This window comes from Gymnoscopelus braueri, assembly GCF_963280865.1.
Source record: "Gymnoscopelus braueri genome assembly, chromosome: 5".
NCBI classification, from domain to species: Eukaryota; Metazoa; Chordata; class Actinopteri; order Myctophiformes; family Myctophidae; genus Gymnoscopelus; species Gymnoscopelus braueri.
Window position 1 is genome coordinate 23035874 of NC_137606.1, and position 18862 is coordinate 23054735.

At 40.4% G+C, this 18862-nt stretch overlaps 2 protein-coding genes across 4 annotated transcripts in view; one reads left to right on the forward strand and one right to left on the reverse strand.

The window, feature by feature from the left end:
* Nucleotides 1-16128, forward strand: part of LOC308085813 (high affinity choline transporter 1-like) — a gene marked incomplete at both ends in the record, with an annotated part of 40832 nt that extends 24704 nt beyond the window's left edge. Inside the window, one exon of the mRNA XM_080429123.1 lies at nucleotides 15568-16128. Coding sequence (XP_080285249.1) covers nucleotides 15568-16128 — 561 coding nt within the window. The remainder of the gene's footprint in view (nucleotides 1-15567) is intronic.
* The window catches only part of LOC308086173 (uncharacterized protein), a 98160-nt gene that overhangs the window by 4223 nt on the left and 75075 nt on the right, over nucleotides 1-18862 (reverse strand). The window lies entirely within an intron of this gene.

The window sequence follows — 18862 nt, forward strand, 5'->3', positions numbered from 1 at the left end:
CACGCCCCTAAAACACACTTGTGCCATTTTTTCCACGGACCGAGGCCACCGGATTAGACCCGGGGCGAGGGTGTTTTGGGACGAGCGTTCTTGTCCCAAAACGAGAACGCAAAGTGAAACGGAACAGAACAGTGAGTGTGTGTGTGGACTGTGTGCAGTGTTGTAGTGCTACTTTTAGAAGTGGGGGAGCGCACATGCACTCGCATTCACATGCACGCGCATTTTCGTGCGCAACACCCGCGGACACACACACACACACTATAAAAACATGCATATGTAATGCGGAAACATTGTGACAGCGCACCTTGACCAATATGAAAACATTACATTGCATTTGTTATGAATAGCATTAAAATAACATCAATAAATATGAATGACAAAAAGTGTACATGTGAGCCTATATGCATGGCAATAAGTGCATGGCAATAGGTGTATTTTTTCCTAGCAAAAACCTTTGGATGTTAGAAGTGAATAGTTTCTAGTAGTTACAACTACAACTTATATAATTTATCTGACGCTTGCTCCAGTCTAATTTCCCACTCTACAATCACCAGCAGTACTCAAGATGAACGTCGGATCGTTTTTCTAGTGATTGATATGGTTACAATACAGCAGGATACTAGAAACACATTTCCTAAGAAAATTTAAGTGTGCCTGCAGCTGGCTGGAGACTCAAAATAGTGTCACTACAAAGTACCACCAATCGACTCCAAATGGCCTAAAACGTACTGGTTTTTGGGTGGTCAATTTTGGTGGAGTTAAAAAAAAGCAGCAAAAAATGAATTAAAAAATGAATAAAAAATAAACCGAAACCTGAAAAAGGAAAATAAAAAAACTAAAAATGTAAGGGAAAAATGAGCATCTAAATTAACAATGTTTGAAAAAAAATCTATATATTTTTTAAATATATAAACAATTACTCAAATGGTTTCACGTGCTTGTTTCACCCACTTCTAGTGGTCTGAGGCAAAAACTGAGCATTTTATATTTGTTCGCAGACCCCCATTTAGGGGGGTAGGCAACGTTTCAGAGCATTTTGGGCACTTTTCAAAACCAGAAGTGATAAATCCACTTTTGGGTCTGATGCATTTGTTCGCAGACCCCCACTTAGGGGGGGTGCGCAAAGTTTCGGAGCATTTTGGGCACTTTTGAAAACCGGTGTGAACAGATCCACTTCCGGGTTCCACCATTGAGCTCCACACCCCTCAGAGAGTGTGTGGGGGGAGACAAAAAAAATTGGGGGAAAATAAAATCGGAGAAAAAAAAGTTTGAAAACAAAAACAATGAAAAAAAATGAGGAAAAAAAAGGAAATCGGAAAAAGAAAAGTTCGGATATTCTTTTTCCGGTAAGAAGACCGGAAGTGATAAATCCACTTTTGGGTCTGATGAATTTGTTCGCAGACCCCCACTTAGGGGGGGTGCGCAAAGTTTCGGAGCATTTTGGGCACTTTTGAAAACCGGTGTGAACAGATCCACTCCGGGTTGCACCATTGAGCTCCACACCCCTCAAAGTGTGTGGGTGAAAAAAAAAAGAAAAAGAAAAGTTGAGGGAAAAAAAAAGTCCACCTACATGGTTTTGCCGATTACGTCGCCGTGGTAACACGAAACGGCGAGATAAGTAATTCGGTCGTTCCGCACGTTTTGATGTATACATTGACACTGACGTATAAACCGTGTGGGAGGAGTAGCATTTGGCGCGCCACGTGCGGCCAAAAGGGTCGGAGTTTCGTGTTTTTTTGCGAATAACGTCGCAATGGTAACGCGTAACGGCAAAAAAATTCCGAGCACACCATTCCCGGCCAGGCAGCACGTTTTGATGTATATATTGCGGCGGTAGTGTAAACCGTGCGGCAGTTATGGAGCGACGAAGTTTTGTGGCGTTAAATATTATTATTATTAATAAGTATGGAAGATCTCAATAAGTGTTTTGCCATTACATGGCAGGCACACTTAATGAATAAGTATGCCGGATCTCAATAAGTGTTTTGCCATTACATGGCAGGCACACTTAAATATGGCGGATCTCGATAAGTGTTTTGCCATTACATGGCACACTTAATTATTGCATGTCTTCCATACACAGCCATATGAACACGCATTGTGTTTTCTGTGGCTGTGTATGTATCTAATAAATGCAATGTATGGAATTAAGCTGCAACTCTACTGACGAATGGTATACAGGTTCACAGCAGGGGCGATTTTTTTTTCATGCGAAAAAAAAAAATGTTGCGTCGCAAAAATGCGGCTCTTATTTTTTCGGACTGAGAGAGAGAGAACCATATATTCAGCAGAATCAGCACCATTCGCTGCTATAGACAATTCATATTTTTCCTGTCCTTTATAAAAAACTACAACATAAGGGACATTCGTGCATCTGTCCCGTGCATCACTGTCAGGGGTCCTTGGGAGTGTTCCAGGGGGTCCCCAGCAGTTTAAACACTTTAACCCTATATAGCCTACATCAGCTATTTGAAAATCTTATATTTTCTAAAACTTTTGACAAAATGTGAAAAACTTGGAATGATTTTGCAAACATTTTAGATTTTAGGTTTAGGGTTAGGGTTAGGGTTAGGGTTAAGTAAAAGTTTGTCAGATGATTACGGGTGAGTATGTGAGGAGACAGGAGGTCAGAAATATAAATAGGTGCAAGACCGGTCAGTGCTTTAAAAACAAACAATGTCATTTTAAAATCAATTCTGAACGCCACTGGTAGCCAGTGCAATGAGGCAAGGACAGGGGTAATGTGATCATATCTCCTGGTTCTTGTAAGGACTCTAGCTGCTGTATTTTGAATTGGTGTGGTCAACATGGTCTGGAGATTTACTGGATTAAAACCGTAGGAAATGACTAAATCCAGGGTGTGACCGTGATCATGAGTAGGGTCGGATACATGTTGAGTACAGTCAAAAATGTGAATAAGCTCTAGAAAATCGGAAGCTAGCTGTTGTCCTGAATGTCAGCGTGAATATTTATGTCCCCTAAAAATATTGCTTTATCATGATTGGTAGTGATGATGGACAATAGTTGACCAAATTCTGACAGGATGTCACCCTTTGATTTCGGAGGGCGATAGAGCAGGCAAAAAAAAAGAAGTATGGGAGGTGGTAAATTAAAAAATCTCAAATGAGATGAAATTGTCCTGCCAAGTTTCAACCAGAAACATAAAATCTAAGTCATGGGAAACAATAAGAGTGCTAACTATAAAGGCCTTATGTGTAATAGACCTTAAATTCCACGGGCAACCATTTAAAAAAGATAATATTGCATAGTACTTGAGTAAATATACTTAGTTAATTTGCAGCACCACTGCCTGACAGCCAATGACTGACAGATTAGGACTGACTGATTGCTAGAGTGTGTAGGTGCATGGGTTTGTATTAATGGCAGAGCTGCCAACTCTCACGCAATGAGCGTGAGAGTCACGCATCTGACGTATCTCACACGCACTCACGCCACACCTCCAATTTCTCACGCATTACCAAAAAAAATCTAGGAATTCTGCCTAGCAACCGCTCTACCAGCGTCTGATTGGCTGAATGGAAGGAAGGGCCCGCCCTCCCTGTTCCTCACGCTGAGAGCGTAAAATCAGCTGCGTGCTGCGTGCACTGCTTTTGGGTGCGTTCGAAAATCACGCACCGGAGCACACTCGCCTATTAGTTTGTATTGGCCAGTGCACTCAGTGCTGTATTTTCGAACGCATCCTAGACTGGAGACCACAATAATCAGGAGCTCAAAAACATAATGAGAGGATACAAAAGCTATCTGTGCAAAAGCTGCAAAGTGTGCAGATTTAAGCAAGTATTTTAAAACAGTGAAAGCAACAGAGGAAACAGAAACAGAAAGTGTTTAGACGACTCAAACTAGTGCGATCACGGGAGTTATCATCAAATCCAAAGATTCGTTGTGAATAATTATAAACAGACAACCTCTTGTTGCTTCCAAGTTGGGGGGGGGAGTTTGACCAAAACCGAAGGTATTGAAGAGGAGGACACAGAGAATGTTTCGGACATCAGAGATCAAAGGATTTAGTTGCTGCCATTTTGATAATGTCAGGAGTAAACAGACAACACTACGACCAGGTAGGGGGTCCAAGTGTTTCCAAATGGACTGCAGTCTGCACAGAACCCTATCCATCAGATCCAAAGTAGACTAGTTTTTTTGCAGTGGAGTGTTCTAGATTTTTTTGGAGGGTATACTATAACTATCCCCCCCTAGTTCCTCCCACAAACACATATAATTAATTAATGTAAAAAAATTGCGCACACTCCGCACGCATTTCTGCCCCGCACAAACTCAGCCAGGCCCACTCAGGCCCAGTTTCACAGCAATACTGAGTACACTTACAATATACTTTGTACTGATTTTCTACTGTTTCTAATGTTAATCACCCTGTAACTCAACCACTTCGGAGCTGCTTTTAGCCTTATATGCATTTTCATTTTTTTTTTATTACCATAGAAGTGCAAGAATTGTTACTTATAAACAAATGCCGGTTAGGCTTATCAGATATAATTATAGCAGTGTTAACAGCGAGCATTCATGTATCTATTACAGAATAGTATTAACTTGGCATTGAAGACACAAACTGTATTGAAGATTCAAGATTTTGCTGTGCTATGACGTGCAATTTGAATACTAATGAAGTACTCAATTCAGTGACCTACGTTCAATGAAGTGAATGGCAGGTCGTTGAAATGAGTGAATTCCTTCGCCAGTAGCCATTAATTATCACCTCAAGAACAATAGCCAGTTAGCCACACACATGATAAGCCATCAACTCAAAACCCATTGGAAATGCATTGGGTGCTTAAAGTTAATCATTTCAAAAACTACAAATTATTTCAAAAAGAAAAGTACAAGCATAGATGTACACAGTAAGCTGATTTTTTTACAGTTTGAATGGAGTTTCTAAGTGAAAGTATGTTGGAGTAGTTAGGTGCCATACTTTTGGGAGAGAAAGAAATATTGTAGAACATCAATAGTGTGCCACGAGCACACAATGATAGATGTGGGCGGGGGTGCATGCTTTGAACACCCGGTGGAGGTATCAGGTAGAGTGGAAGAAGGTCCACTGAGCCGTTAAAAACATGACACACGGCGGCAGGGCCCACACAGTTGTAAACTGTAGTGGGGAGCTCAAAAGTCTGGATCGGGGCATGCCGCAGTTCATATCAAAGACTAAAGGATATGAACCTAATGAAATTGAGCGTCATTTTCTTAGTTCCACTGTTATTAAGGTGAAGACCATCTTTTTTTATACAGAAGGGGGAAACGCCAGAATTCATCAAAGTTGGAAATTAAATCATAACCTAAGGCATCGCAGAAATTCTTGAGCCCCACATGGAAATTAAAAAGTCTACTGAAGCATTCAGATTTCTTAGAAAGAGTTGGAATTGGGCCAGACACAACGCAGCGTTTTCCAAGACTTTCCACTGTGGTGCATAGCGATTCCATCTCAGCACGCATCTTTGTTGATGTTCTGTCCGTGACGTCATTCACACCCACGCGCGACACGACTATGCTGATAGTCGGGTGCAAGTCAACAAGAGAGGGAAGAAGCTGTATTATATCAGCTATTTTTCCACCAGGGAGACAGTATGTGACCGCCCCTGGGATAATCAGCTGCCTAACTATAGAATCACCAAGAATTAAAATCTCGGGGTTGCTGTTTTCCTTGCTGTTAAAACAGCACAGCTTTGGAGGAGGCCCAGCTGATATGCTATCCCGGCTAGCACTAGCCATGGAGATGGACAGGGGGCTAGCATTAGCATTGGCCTTGGAACGGAGCTTGGGTGATCTAGTGGACCCTGGCACTAACCTTGTTGTTGGACATGGACATACAGTCAGTGGAAAAAGCATTCACTGGAAAAAGCATTCACAGTTTTTGACTTAAGTAAAAGTATCAATACTGCAATGTAGAAATATGCAAGTAAAAGTCCGGAATTAAAAACGTATTTGAGTAAAGTTACAAAAATATTGTTATCTAAATGTACCAAAACTAGAAAGTAGGCTACTCATTATGTAGAATGTCCCATTTCACAAGTTTTCCAATGTATAACAATCTTTTGAAAGTAGCAGATCTACAAGATATGTGAGCTTGTAGATCGGCTATTTTCGAATGGCCGAAGTGTATATATGTGTATAGGGTGAAGTGGTTAATGTAAGTTTTGTAATAAAAATCTAAATCTACAAAGTAACTAGTAAATAATAACATTTTCAACACCCCTAGATATATAGCAAGCAAATGCTCACCTATACAATAAACAACAACACAGTTAAAGTGCTTTGAAAAAGGCTACAAGTATAGGCTACAATTATGCACCAACAACAAATACAATTATAGCATTATAATGTCTTAATGTAATGTCACCACCTCCACGGCGGGAGAAAAGAGGAAAAACAAGAAGGTATGACATAGATGTCAAGTATAGACTGGCGATGTGTGAAACAGGTCAGTCCCTGTGATTCTGTAATATTTCAATATTTAATTATTAGGAATTGGTACAGTAAAACATCTTGGTAATAATCACAGATGGACTTGAGGAGGTGTGGTACAAGAATCAGTATAACAACCAATAACTCATACTAAATATCAACAACGTTTTAGAAACAGGAACTCCAACTCTGTGAACCCCCTTTTGCAGACATTATTGTAATATTTAAAGTCCTGTTTATTATTGTAGGCCTATATAATAATAAGTGTTTCAATATTGTGTCATATCACGTCATATCCTGCAGAATGAAACCAGATCATTATTGGTGGTAGGTTGTCAATCAAAAGCGGGGGCGGGGAATGAATGCTATTGGTTGTGTAGCTTGTCAATCAAATCAAAGTACAAAAGTATTGGTATCAAACTGTACTTAATGTACCAAAAGTAAAAGTACTCAATGTACAGAATGTCCCATTTCACAAGTTTTCAAATATATACAATTTATAAAACTCCTTTGAAAATGGCAGATCTACAAGCTCACAATGTGTCGCATCGCAACACATTGTGAGCTTGTAGATCGGCTATTTTCAGATAGCAGATAGTATATAGGGCTGAAGTGGTTATGTATGTTATGTAATAATAATCACAATCTACAAAGTAACTAGTAACTAAAGTTTTCCAATAATTGTAGTGGAGTAAAAGTATAATACTGGTATTTGCCTCTGAGATGTAGTGGAGTAAAAGTAAAAGTACTGAAAATTTAAAATGCTCTAGTAAAGTCAAAATACCTCAAAATTATAATCAAGTAGGCCTACAGTAGGCCCACTTGAGTGCATGTACTTACACCACTTTACGCTACTTTACACCACTGATGGATATGAATCATATAATATAGCAGTATATTATTATTAGCCAAAAATATACAAAAAGGTGTAATACATTTTGCTCATGCCATTAATTATGTCTGTCTTTCACAAATGAATGACTGACAGGGCCTATCAAGATAAACTAGTGGCTTAATTGTGCTTTTTAACAATGCTTATTATTGAACAGCACGGAATACGTCCGTGGCCATAGGGTAAGCCATTCAGATTTGAAATCTAAACGTTTATATAGATGTACGCCGTATGTGCGCCGTAAATGGAGAAAGTGCAAAAAACAGGTTGAAGTTTTGTCATGACTGTCATGATATGATTTCAGGGCTACCATGAAACCTGAAGTCACAAACGAGCGTTTCTTCCCACTATAAATGCTGCTCGGATATTTATTTATTTATTTATATTAATGATTGAGGAGGTAAAGAGGGACAACCTGACTGCAGTCCTATGCTTTATAGACTTCAAAAAGGCATTTGACACGATCCACCGAGGCATGATGGTGAAGATCCTGAAGGCATACCGGATTCCTCCCAACCTACTCCGAGCAATAGAGTCCATGTACGCAGGAACAAGGGCCAAGGTGGTGACCCCAGACGGCAACAGCGAGGAGTTTGACATCCTGGCTGGGGTTATGCAAGGGGATACACTAGCCCCCTTTCTCTTCATTATAGTCCTCGATTATGCGCTCAGGAAAGCAATCAGTGGGCGAGAGCAGGAACTTGGCTTCACACTAACGCCAAGGAAGTCAAGGCGACACCCCGCAGTGGTCCTCACAGACCTTGACTATGCGGATGACATCAGTTTGCTCTCTGACAACGTGGAACAAGCACAAGAACTACTGAACAGGGTAGAGCTAGAGTGCGCCAAGGTCGGCCTCAGGCTAAACGCCAAGAAAACTGAGGTCCTCACCTACAACGTTCCACCAGAACATCAACCTCTGACTACAGCAGGAGGCACTGTGCTGAAAGAAGTCGAGGACTTCAAATACCTGGGCTCATGGGTCAACTCAACTGAGCAAGATCTTAAAGTGAGGAAGGCAATTGCATGGAGGGCCCTGAATGGCATGACCAGTGTATGGAACTCCAATCTCCCCCACCAAATCAAACTCAGCTTCTTCTACGCGACAGTAGAGTCCGTTCTTCTCTATGGCAGTGAATGCTGGACCCTGAAACCAGCCCTTGAGAAGTCCCTGGACGGGTGCTACACCAGGATGCTGCGTGCAGTGCTTAACATCAGCAAGAGTGCGCATGTTACCAACATAATCCTGTATGAGGGAATACCAAGGGTGAGCGAGAAGATTGCTGTAAGGAGAATGAGACTAGCAGGACACTGCCAAAGGCACCGAGAGCTGCCAGCCAGCAAACTGGTGCTGTGGGAACCAACACATGGGCACCGGTCAAGAGGACGCCCCACACCAACATATGTGGACACGCTCAAGAAGGATGCAGGAGCCCATAGCACCAATGAGCTGGCCAGATGTATGGAGAGTCGGGATGACTGGAAGCAACGATGGAGGGCTCGTCTGAGGACGACCTAGAGAGAGATATTTATCCCATTTCACCTGATTTGGTGTCTCAGAACCGAGATCCTCTGGTGGAGAAGCAACTGACAACAATAGCTACCCTGCAGAAATTAGCAGAGCTGAGAGGGGCTGGGTTGGCTCCCTGAGTCCATTTCCACCGCCGCGCCCCCTTTCCTGGCTGGGACATTAATAAACGGGAGTGCACGCCCCCCTTTCCACAGCCATGCCCCCTTTCCTGAGTGGGGTATATTAATAAACGCAAGTGCACGCCCCTTACTCCTCCCCTTTAATGCCTTATAAGGCCCTAACTCCTCCCCCTTTTTGCCGTGTAGTGAGTGTTTGAACACACACACTCAAAAAGGAGAATAATCATCAAATCAAAGATTCATAGTGAACTAGAAAAAGTGCTCCTCGGAGCACAGGTCTCCGGCAGGTCTGGTAGGTTATCGTGGCCTCCAGGTGGCGCTATAGTAGCCCAATGTGAAAAGGGTGCCATTTCTTCTTAGACCTTTTATGGCAATCGGACACTGCATTCATGATTTGAGGCATTTTGTTCCAAAACATTGTTTTGGTAAATTAGAACTGCTGGTGGCACTATAACAGGGCAATCTGGAAAGGGTGGCATTTCTTTCTAAATGTAGTGCAAATGTGCGTGCAAAGTTTCAGCGCAATTCAACGCTGCGTGGGGCCACTCCTGCAAACTTTAGATATCAATCTTAGCCAATCAGGATGGAATATGAAAAATGTAACACATCCGTCTTAATCACATGACTATAGAGATAATGTGTACCGATTTGTGTGAAATTTGGATAAAATCTGAAGGAGTAATATCCAAAAATGTGTTTTATATAAGTCTGCCTCCTGGTGGCGCTATAAACGGCAGATGTGAAAAATGCAGGGCAAAGGTTTTTCCTTAGTCTCTAGGGAGTGCACATACAAAGTTTTACACAGATCGGTGCAATTATAGGTGAAAACACAAATCGGCCTGCTATAGCACCACCATGAGGCTGACATTGATTGATAACATTTATACAAATACACTAGAAAGTCAAATAACAGCAGGACTGCTAATAAATGACATAAGTGACCATCTCCCTATCTTCGCCATTATTCCACAACTTCTCAGGAAGGAAAACAAACATACAAGTCACTCCTATGCAATGACACGACAAAGAACACCTGAAGCAATAAATGCCCTCAATGCTGACCTCCACAAGCAGACTTGGAGTGAGGTCTATGCTGCAACAGAGCCTAATGAGTCCTATGAAGCCTTTCTGTGTATAATAATGGAGCTGTATGACAAACATTGTCCCTTGAAAAGGACTATTCACAAAAATAAGCATAAACAGGAAAAGCCATGGCTAACCAAAGGTATAGATAATGCATGTAAAAAGAAAAATCTACTCTACAAGAAATTCTTAAAAGATAGAAACAAGGATGCAGAAATCAGATATAAGAAATATAAAAATAAACTAACTAATATTATAAGAACAAGTAAAAAGGATTACTTCCATAAGCTACTGGAACAACAGAAAAATAACATTCAAGGAACCTGGAAAATATTAAATAGCATAATTAAGAAAGGAAATGGAAAGGCGGAGTACCCTAAGTTTTTTAAAAAGGATAATAACATAACGGAAAACGCAAAGGAAATTGCAGATAATTTCAATGATTTTTTTGTAAATGTCGGACCTAATCTGGCAAAAGAGATTGAGGAGCCGAGAGAAAAGAAAGGTTTGGATGAAAGTCTCATAAAGATGAATTCACATTCCATCTTCATAAATAGTGTAGATGAACATGAAATATTAAAAATTGTCAACAATTTCAAAAATAAAAAGTCGACTGACTACACAAACATTGACATGATGATAGTTAAAAATATAATCAACACCATTGTAACACCGTTTACCCATATCTGCAACCTCTCATTCCAAACCGGCATTTTCCCTGACAAAATGAAAACAGCCAAAGTAATACCAATATTCAAAAGTGGAGACAAGCACCAACTTACAAATTACAGACCGATCTCTCTCCTATCCCAATTTTCGAAAATTCTGGAAAAACTTTTTGTGGAAAGGCTTGATAGTTTCCTTGACAAACATCACTTACTGAGCACTCACCAATATGGTTTCAGAGCCAACAGGTCTACTTCAATGGCAGTAATAGAACTGGTTGAAAACATTTAAAATGCAATAGATAACAAAGAATACACGGTAGGAGTTTTTATAGATTTAAAGAAGGCTTTTGACACTCTTGACCATGGGATACTGCTAAAAAAAATGCATAGATATGGAATTAGGGGTATTGCCCTGTCTTGGCTCGAAAGTTACCTTAAAGATAGGAAACAATTTGTCAATTTAAATGGAGTTGACTCGGAAACCCTACAAACAACATTCGGAGTACCTCAGGGCTCGGTCCTGGGCCCTAAACTATTCATTCTCTACATAAACGATATATGTGAAGCCCTGCAGGTTATGCACTGCGTTCTGTTTGCAGATGATACCAGTCTGTACTCTTCAGGTGCAGACCTTGGGCAGCTCTTGCATGCAGTGGAAAATGACTTAAAAATCTTAAAAAAGTGGTTTGACATAAATAAATTATCATTAAACATTAGTAAAACAAATTTCATTATCTTCGGCAATAAAAAAAATAATATTCCAATCCATTTAACCATAAATGATATTGAATTAGAGCAAGTAAACCATACAAAATTCCTAGGAATAATTATTGATAACAAACTTACTTGGAAGCCACATATAGACATCTTAAAAAGAAAATTATCCAAAACAATAGCAATTTTATACAAAATGAAAGGAATCATAAACAAAAAATCACTCCAGACACTATACTGCTCCTTACTATTGCCATACTTAACATACTGTGTGGAAGTGTGGGGAAATACTTATAAAACAATAATCCAACCTATCTTTATATTACAAAAAAAAGCAATAAGAATAGTTAATATGTCTGATTACTATGCACCAACTAACCCACTATTCATAGAAAGCCACACACTGAAATTGAAAGATCTAGTCAACCTAAACTCCACTGCAATAATGTACAAGGCACACAACCAACTACTTCCAAGCTGCATGCAGGAGCTGTTCAGGCCTAGAGAAAGCAGATACGAACTCAGGGGTACTGCCATATTCAAAAAAACAAAAGCAAGGACCAACACCAAAGAAAGATGCATATCGGTCATAGGGGTAGATCTGTGGAACTCATTGGGAAACGAAATCAAAATGTCCAACTCAATAAAAACGTTCAAGAAATTATATAAAGCGAAGATAATTGATAGTTATATATACATGCAATGAATAGATATAAATATGAAAGTGAGTATCCATATGTGTGTGGGCATACTTTCATATGCACGCATACATATGTGGAGAAATATGTTTGTGAGTGTGTATTTGAGTGCATATATTATTATATGTATGAAGCAATCACTTCATATATATGGAAAGTGTAGCGTCAAGTAATTTAACAATAGGAAGGATAAAGTTTATAAATAAATAGAAAAAATAAATAAAATAATAATAATAAATTCTAAATAGTGACGGTATAAATGCCTGAAATTTAATATTTGAAGCTCTGTGTTTGTTCATTTTCTTTTGTTTGCTCTTATGCTACTTTGATAATTTATTTTAAATGGTAAAAAGGTGGGCAAAATAAGCTTCGGCTTCAGCCCATACCTTTTCGGTCAATTAGTCTTGTTGACTAAGTTGTACTGTATGTTCAACTGTTTTGTTTAAAAAGTTGTACTGTATGTTCAACTGTTTTTGTTGAAAAAAAAAAAATCATGACTGAAATAAAAATAACTAACTAAATAACTAACTAACTAACTAAATTTGAAGTTTGAAGTAGCATTTTTTCCTCTGCCCAGTGGGAATGTACGTTAAAAGATTCACTGAAATTGCATGCTGTGTTCATGATTTGAGGCATTTTGTTGAAAACGGAGCACTCCTGCACACCTTGGAAGCCATTTTTAGAAAAATCAGGATGGAATATGAAAAATCTGATTTTTTGGAGATGAGTTTTTATGGAGATACTGTGTACCGATTTATGTGATGTTTGGAGAAAATCTGTAGGAGTACTGTCAAAAATGTGTTTTGCAAAAAGCGGCCTGCTGGTGGCGCTATAACAGGCCCGTTTGAAAAATCCGGGGCAGAGGTTCTGAATTGGCATCTAGGGAGTGTGTGTGCACAGTGTCACTGTGATCAAGCCAACGGTGCGGGAGATTAGCTGTTCACACACGGACACACACACACACACACACACGGACGGACGGACAGGGTGAAAAGGGTGCCATTTCTTCTTAGGCCTTTCAATCGGACACTACATTCATGATTATGTTCCAAAAAAGTGTTTTGCTAAATTAGACCTGCTGGTGGCACTACAACAGGCCAATGTGAAAAGGGTGCCATTTCTTCCTCGGCCAGTGGGAAGGTGTGCGCAAAATTTCACGGAAATTGCATGCTGCGTTGATGATTTGAGGCATTTTGTTCAAAATGAACCAATCCTGCAAACTGTAGAAGCCAATCTTAGCCAATCAGGATAGAATATGGAAAATCGGACAGATCTGTGTTGTTCACAAGACTATAGAGCACCGAAGTCTGACGTAACTGCCACTAGAGGGCGATTTTTCCCGGGTTTGTGGCTTTATTTCTTGTGTTGAAATCCCCATTTGGGAATCTTAGATCACGTCATATAAGAACTGTGTTCCAAACATAAACACACCACCCTGGCGTTTTTGTCAGGGGGGTGGCTCTGCATCGTTTATGATATTCATTCATATTTGATACAGCCTGTTTCTGGCAAAAATGGAATTAATTATGCCTTAAAAGTCTTAAGAACTACTACTTCCGGGTCTGAAATCACTGCCCCCACAGCAGCCGCGTTCACGGGAAATGTAGTCTTTGGGTTGTTTGACTCGTTTCTAGTGTTCATATTGTGTTACTCTTTGGGTAAATGTGTACATTTACACCTTCCACAGTCGATGCTTCATATCCATATTAGTAAAAACGCCAGGGTGGTGTGTTTATTTTTGACACACGGACGGACACGGTGCAAAACATACTCTCGCCATGCCTTTCGGCCTGGTGGAGACAATAATGATAATATGGTAAAAAGAATAATCTACTCGGCCTGTGTCTCATAGGAGGGCTGAGGACACATCACAAACCTGCTTACTAGTGACATCTTTGTTATTGTTTTGTTTTTACGCAAGAACAATGGCTTCTATTATAGCAACTTTTCAGGATTAGAAAGCCTTCTGAACTGTCCACAGCCCTCCTCTGAGACACAGAGTAGACACAAATTGTACAATTAGTGAGGACCAATCATATGAAAATAGGTTGAAAATAGGTGAAGTCGTCCTTTAAGGGAGCAACAGTGTGCAGAGCTTTTGATCCTTGTTCATTTTGAGTCCATCACCTGCCTTCATGGTTTTTCTGAGGGCAGAGTTATAAGTGTGATGTATACTTTGTCATATGATGGTATCACACACTGAAAATAGCAGATCTACAAGCTCATCCACAACGCATTATGAGCTTGTAGATTTGCTATTTTCTGCATGCCACACCGCCATACGACGGGGCATAAATTCGGTATTAGGCACAAGAAGGAGATCAGACGGCCAACACTGATCTGCATCGTCATTAACCCATTTAGGGCGGGAACCCCTTTTTGTAACTATACTGTTCCAGGACGGGAACCCATTTTGGGGTTCCTGTTGCTATGTACAGTATATAGCAACATCATTTTTTTTGTAATTTTTGAATAAATATTTGAAGTTTTTCAGAAAACTTATAGTCCATGAGCCAGACAAGATTTCATTATCGAAAGAGTGGGCAAAACCATACCTATAATAAATTGTTCATAGGGTCAATACGAGTAAATAAATATATGATAACCTCTCCACAGGAGCAGCTTTTTCATGGTTATCACACCTTTTGTTATTTTCCCCATACGTACATGACAGGTGAAAAAATTACAAAATTTAAAAAAGAGTTATCATAATGAAACTTCCTGAGTTGATTACTTACATGAAGACAATGATTTATCGTATTACAAGTTTTCTTAAATTGTATATTTGAATATGCAAATTAGGCATTTAGTCCATGAGCCAGAGCCCCAAAATTGAGCCAGATATTGAATATTCCCTCGTTAAAAACCTTTGACTCCAACATCTTAACAAAATTAAATAAGTATGTTGACTCTGGCTTTGTCCAATGTTCCAATGTTGATTCTGGAAAGTTATGCAAATGTTGGCATATTTTCCTAATTTGCATATTTAAATATACAATGTCAGAAAACTTGTAATACGATAAATCATTGTCTTCATGTAAGTAATCAACTCAGGAAGTTTCATTATGATAACTCTTTTTTAAATTTTGTCATTTTTTCACCTGTCATGTACGTATAGGGAAAATAACAAAATGTGTGATAACCATGAAAAAGCTGCTCCTGTGGAGAGGTTATCATATATTTATTTACTCGTATTGACCCTATGAACAATTTAATATAGGTTTGGTTTTGCCCACACTTTCGATAATCATTGCTCAATTTTGGGGCTCTGGCTCATGGACTATTAGGTCAGGATTTAGAAGCCGTTTTTAGAATCGGCCTCAGGTCTAAATGGGTTAAGACACAGTCAAAGCAAATACTTAGATTTAATATTGCATCTAGTATGTTGTCATTTTGTAATAACAAGTCTTTTCCACTCTCTCTCAAGGCATCAGAGAGGGAGTATGCATGGGTGATCCGCCTAAGTGTGCTGCTAGTGGGCTTGGCTGGCACCTGTCTGGCCTTAACTGGGAAAGGCGCCCTGGCTTTCTGGCTGATGAGTTCAGACATGCTGTACTGCATAACCTTCCCGCAGATCATCTGTGTCGTGCATTGTCCCTTCGCTAACGGATACGGTGCGGCCGCCGGCTACTTCCTGGGGACTTTTCTGAGATTTCTGAGCGGGGAGCCTCTACTCCACATCCCCCCTGTCCTGATGTTTCCGGGTTGGAGGGAGGATGAGTTAACAGGGGACATCCACCAGTATTTTCCCTTCAGGTCTTTGATAACGTTGCTAACCTTGCTCATCATTCCCTCAGCCTCCTTGCTGGCACGTCTGGTGTTCACCCGCCAGATGCTGCCTCCTTCCTGGGATGTCCTCGGTGTCTCGAGAGAGGCTGGGAAGGCTGTAAAGGGTGTAAATGGAGTGGGAAGAGCAGAAGTAATCTTACCTGCTGCTACTGAGACTACTAAGAATTTGCTGGCTACCTCCTCCACCTCCATCTGCTAGGAGGATGGTAGAGCCCAACCTATGATGATGCATAGGTTTTATGCTATTTATCCCGTTATATGCCAATTATCCAAGTTTTGGAGAATACTAGACCACCGATTTTCGATGACCCCAATGGGTAACACTTTATAATAACTATACACTTTTAAGCATTAGTTAAGCATTAGTAAATACTTAATTAATCATGAATTCAACATTAGTATAGCGTTATTCATACCTGACTAAGCATTAGTAAATACGGTTATAAAGGTTTCAACTATACACTATTTATAATTAGTTGGGTATTAGTTAAGCATTATTAAATACTTAAGTAATCATGAATTCATCATTTGTGTAGCATTAATCATATACTAGTAAGCATTAGTAAACACAGTTGTAAGCGTTTTATTGCCGATTGATAACCTAATCTTTAATGTACTTGATTATTCTCTTACTTTGTAAATGTTAGATTCACCATTTATAGCCTAAATAAGTATCAATTTACAAACCAGTTATTTAGGAGTTGTTAATGGTTCATCAGATCATTCAGAAAGTCTTAAGTAAATTATATACAAACCATTTGTATGTATATTTATGCGTACATTTGTACATGGTTAGTGAGTGTGTTCATTTTAAAATAAAAAAACTCTCACACTTATGCCAGTGTACTGTATTACACACACACACACACACATACACATACATATACACACACACACACACACACACACACACACACACACACACACACACACACACACACACACACACACAGTTTTAGTGTTGCTCTGTGGCACAGTGAGAGAAAAGACCATTGTAGTCATTATGAAATGTAGTGGAACAATTAAACGTCTTTCTGCACTGTAGTGGCCCTGCTGCTTTCACTGCTATTTTGCTGACTAGTTCTCTGAAGGCAACAAACTCAACCGTTGCGATGGGAAGCATGTCCTCCTCAACAACATACCTGCCAATCAATCTGTTTAGTTGAGTGTGGGTGACATGCTGTGGCGATTTTAAAAAAATCGTTTTTTGTCTGTTTAGATGGATGGAGTTGGAGTAGCTGTAGCTCCATTTAGATCACTGCCGGTGGAGTCTTCTTTGGCGACTAGTTTTATAACCCCATGTACTTTAGTTAGGTGCTTCAGGAGATTAGCATTGCTGTTACTCGATGTGGACAATGTTTTCTGTCACTGCAATGTTTTTAGCGCCCTTTATCCCCACAAATTCTAAATAATGGTTATATTTCCAAGGTGCAAACTAACGCTGCGCTGTCGCTCAGCTGAGACTGTAGACTGAGACTGTACTACCGCAAAAAGTAGTTGTGTTACGTAACGCGTTACGCGTTACGTTAGTAACACTGATTGCAACAAACAATGACACCTGAGACAGAACATGGCCCTTGCAGTGTAAAAATAAAATAAACATGATTACGCTGTATTAAAATAAACAATAAACAATATGCAATGCTATACATGTGTACATTACATTACATTACATTACAGTCATTTAGCAGACGCTTTTATCCAAAGCGACTTACAATAAGTGCATTCAACTTAGGTAGGGAACGAAAACTACTAATCACCAGAAGTATTAAGTGAATTTTCTGCAAAAACAAGCAACCAAGAGTATACCTAGCGCTAAGGTAAAAGTGCAATATATCAGCTACCTATTTTCCTTAAACAGATGAGACAACAATAGCAAAATCAAATGAGCAGGAGCTAAAACAAATGAGTGTATCGACTAACCAAGATCCAATAAAACAGTACAACAATAACACAAGCGTTCGTACAACTAGTTAACAACAAGTAGGCCAGGCAGAGAGGATGGAGCGGCATGGAGCGACTCCGTCACTGCCAGGAGGGCAGTCTCGGTCGAGTGACCCACTTTGAAGAAGTTGGCGAAGTCGTCAGGGAGGAGGGACGAGGAGGGAGGAGGGGGTGGTGGTTGCAGGAGAGAGGAGAAAGTTTCAAAGAGTTTTTTAGGGTTGGAAGCAGAAGCCTGAATTTTAGTGCAGAAGAAAGCAGCTTTAGCAGCAGATAGAGAGGAGGAAAAAGTAGAAATGAGAGATTGGAAGGTAAGAAGGTCCTCCGGGAGGTTGCCATTTCTCCATTTGCGCTCAGCCGCTCTCAGGCTCCGTCTCTCAGTACGCACTGAGTCCGACAACCAGGGGGCAGGTGGAGTTTGGCGTGCAGGCCTGGTGGTGAGGGGACAGAGATGGTCCAGGGAAGAGGATAGAGTAGAGAAAAGAAGATCAGTGGCGGTATCAGGGGATAGAAGAGCGAAGGATTCAGGGGCAGGGAGAGCAGAGAGAGCAGAAGAGGAAAGATCAGTGGGGGAAAGTGAGCGAAGATTGCGACGTGAGTAAACCATGTGGGTAGGGAAGGGCTGTGAGGGGGAGAGGAGAGAGAGAGAGAGTAGGACATGAAGTAGTGATCAGAGAGTTGCTTACCCTTTTCACTGGAAAGAGGAGTGACGGACAGGTTAGCAGTAGAGCAGCCTCTGGTGAAGATCAGGTCCAGTTGGTTGCCAGCCTCGTGGGTAGGAGGAGATGTGAGAGACTAGATGGTCCAGCTCCTCCAGGAAGCCACCAGCAGGGCCCGGTGGGCGATAAACAACTGCAATGGTGAGCTTGACTGGATGAGAAACAGTGACCACATGAAATTCAAAGGAGGTAGGAGAGAATTGTGACAGTGAAACAGGAGAGTATTTCCATTTTCTGGAAATTAGCAGACCAGCACCACCACCTGTCCGCACG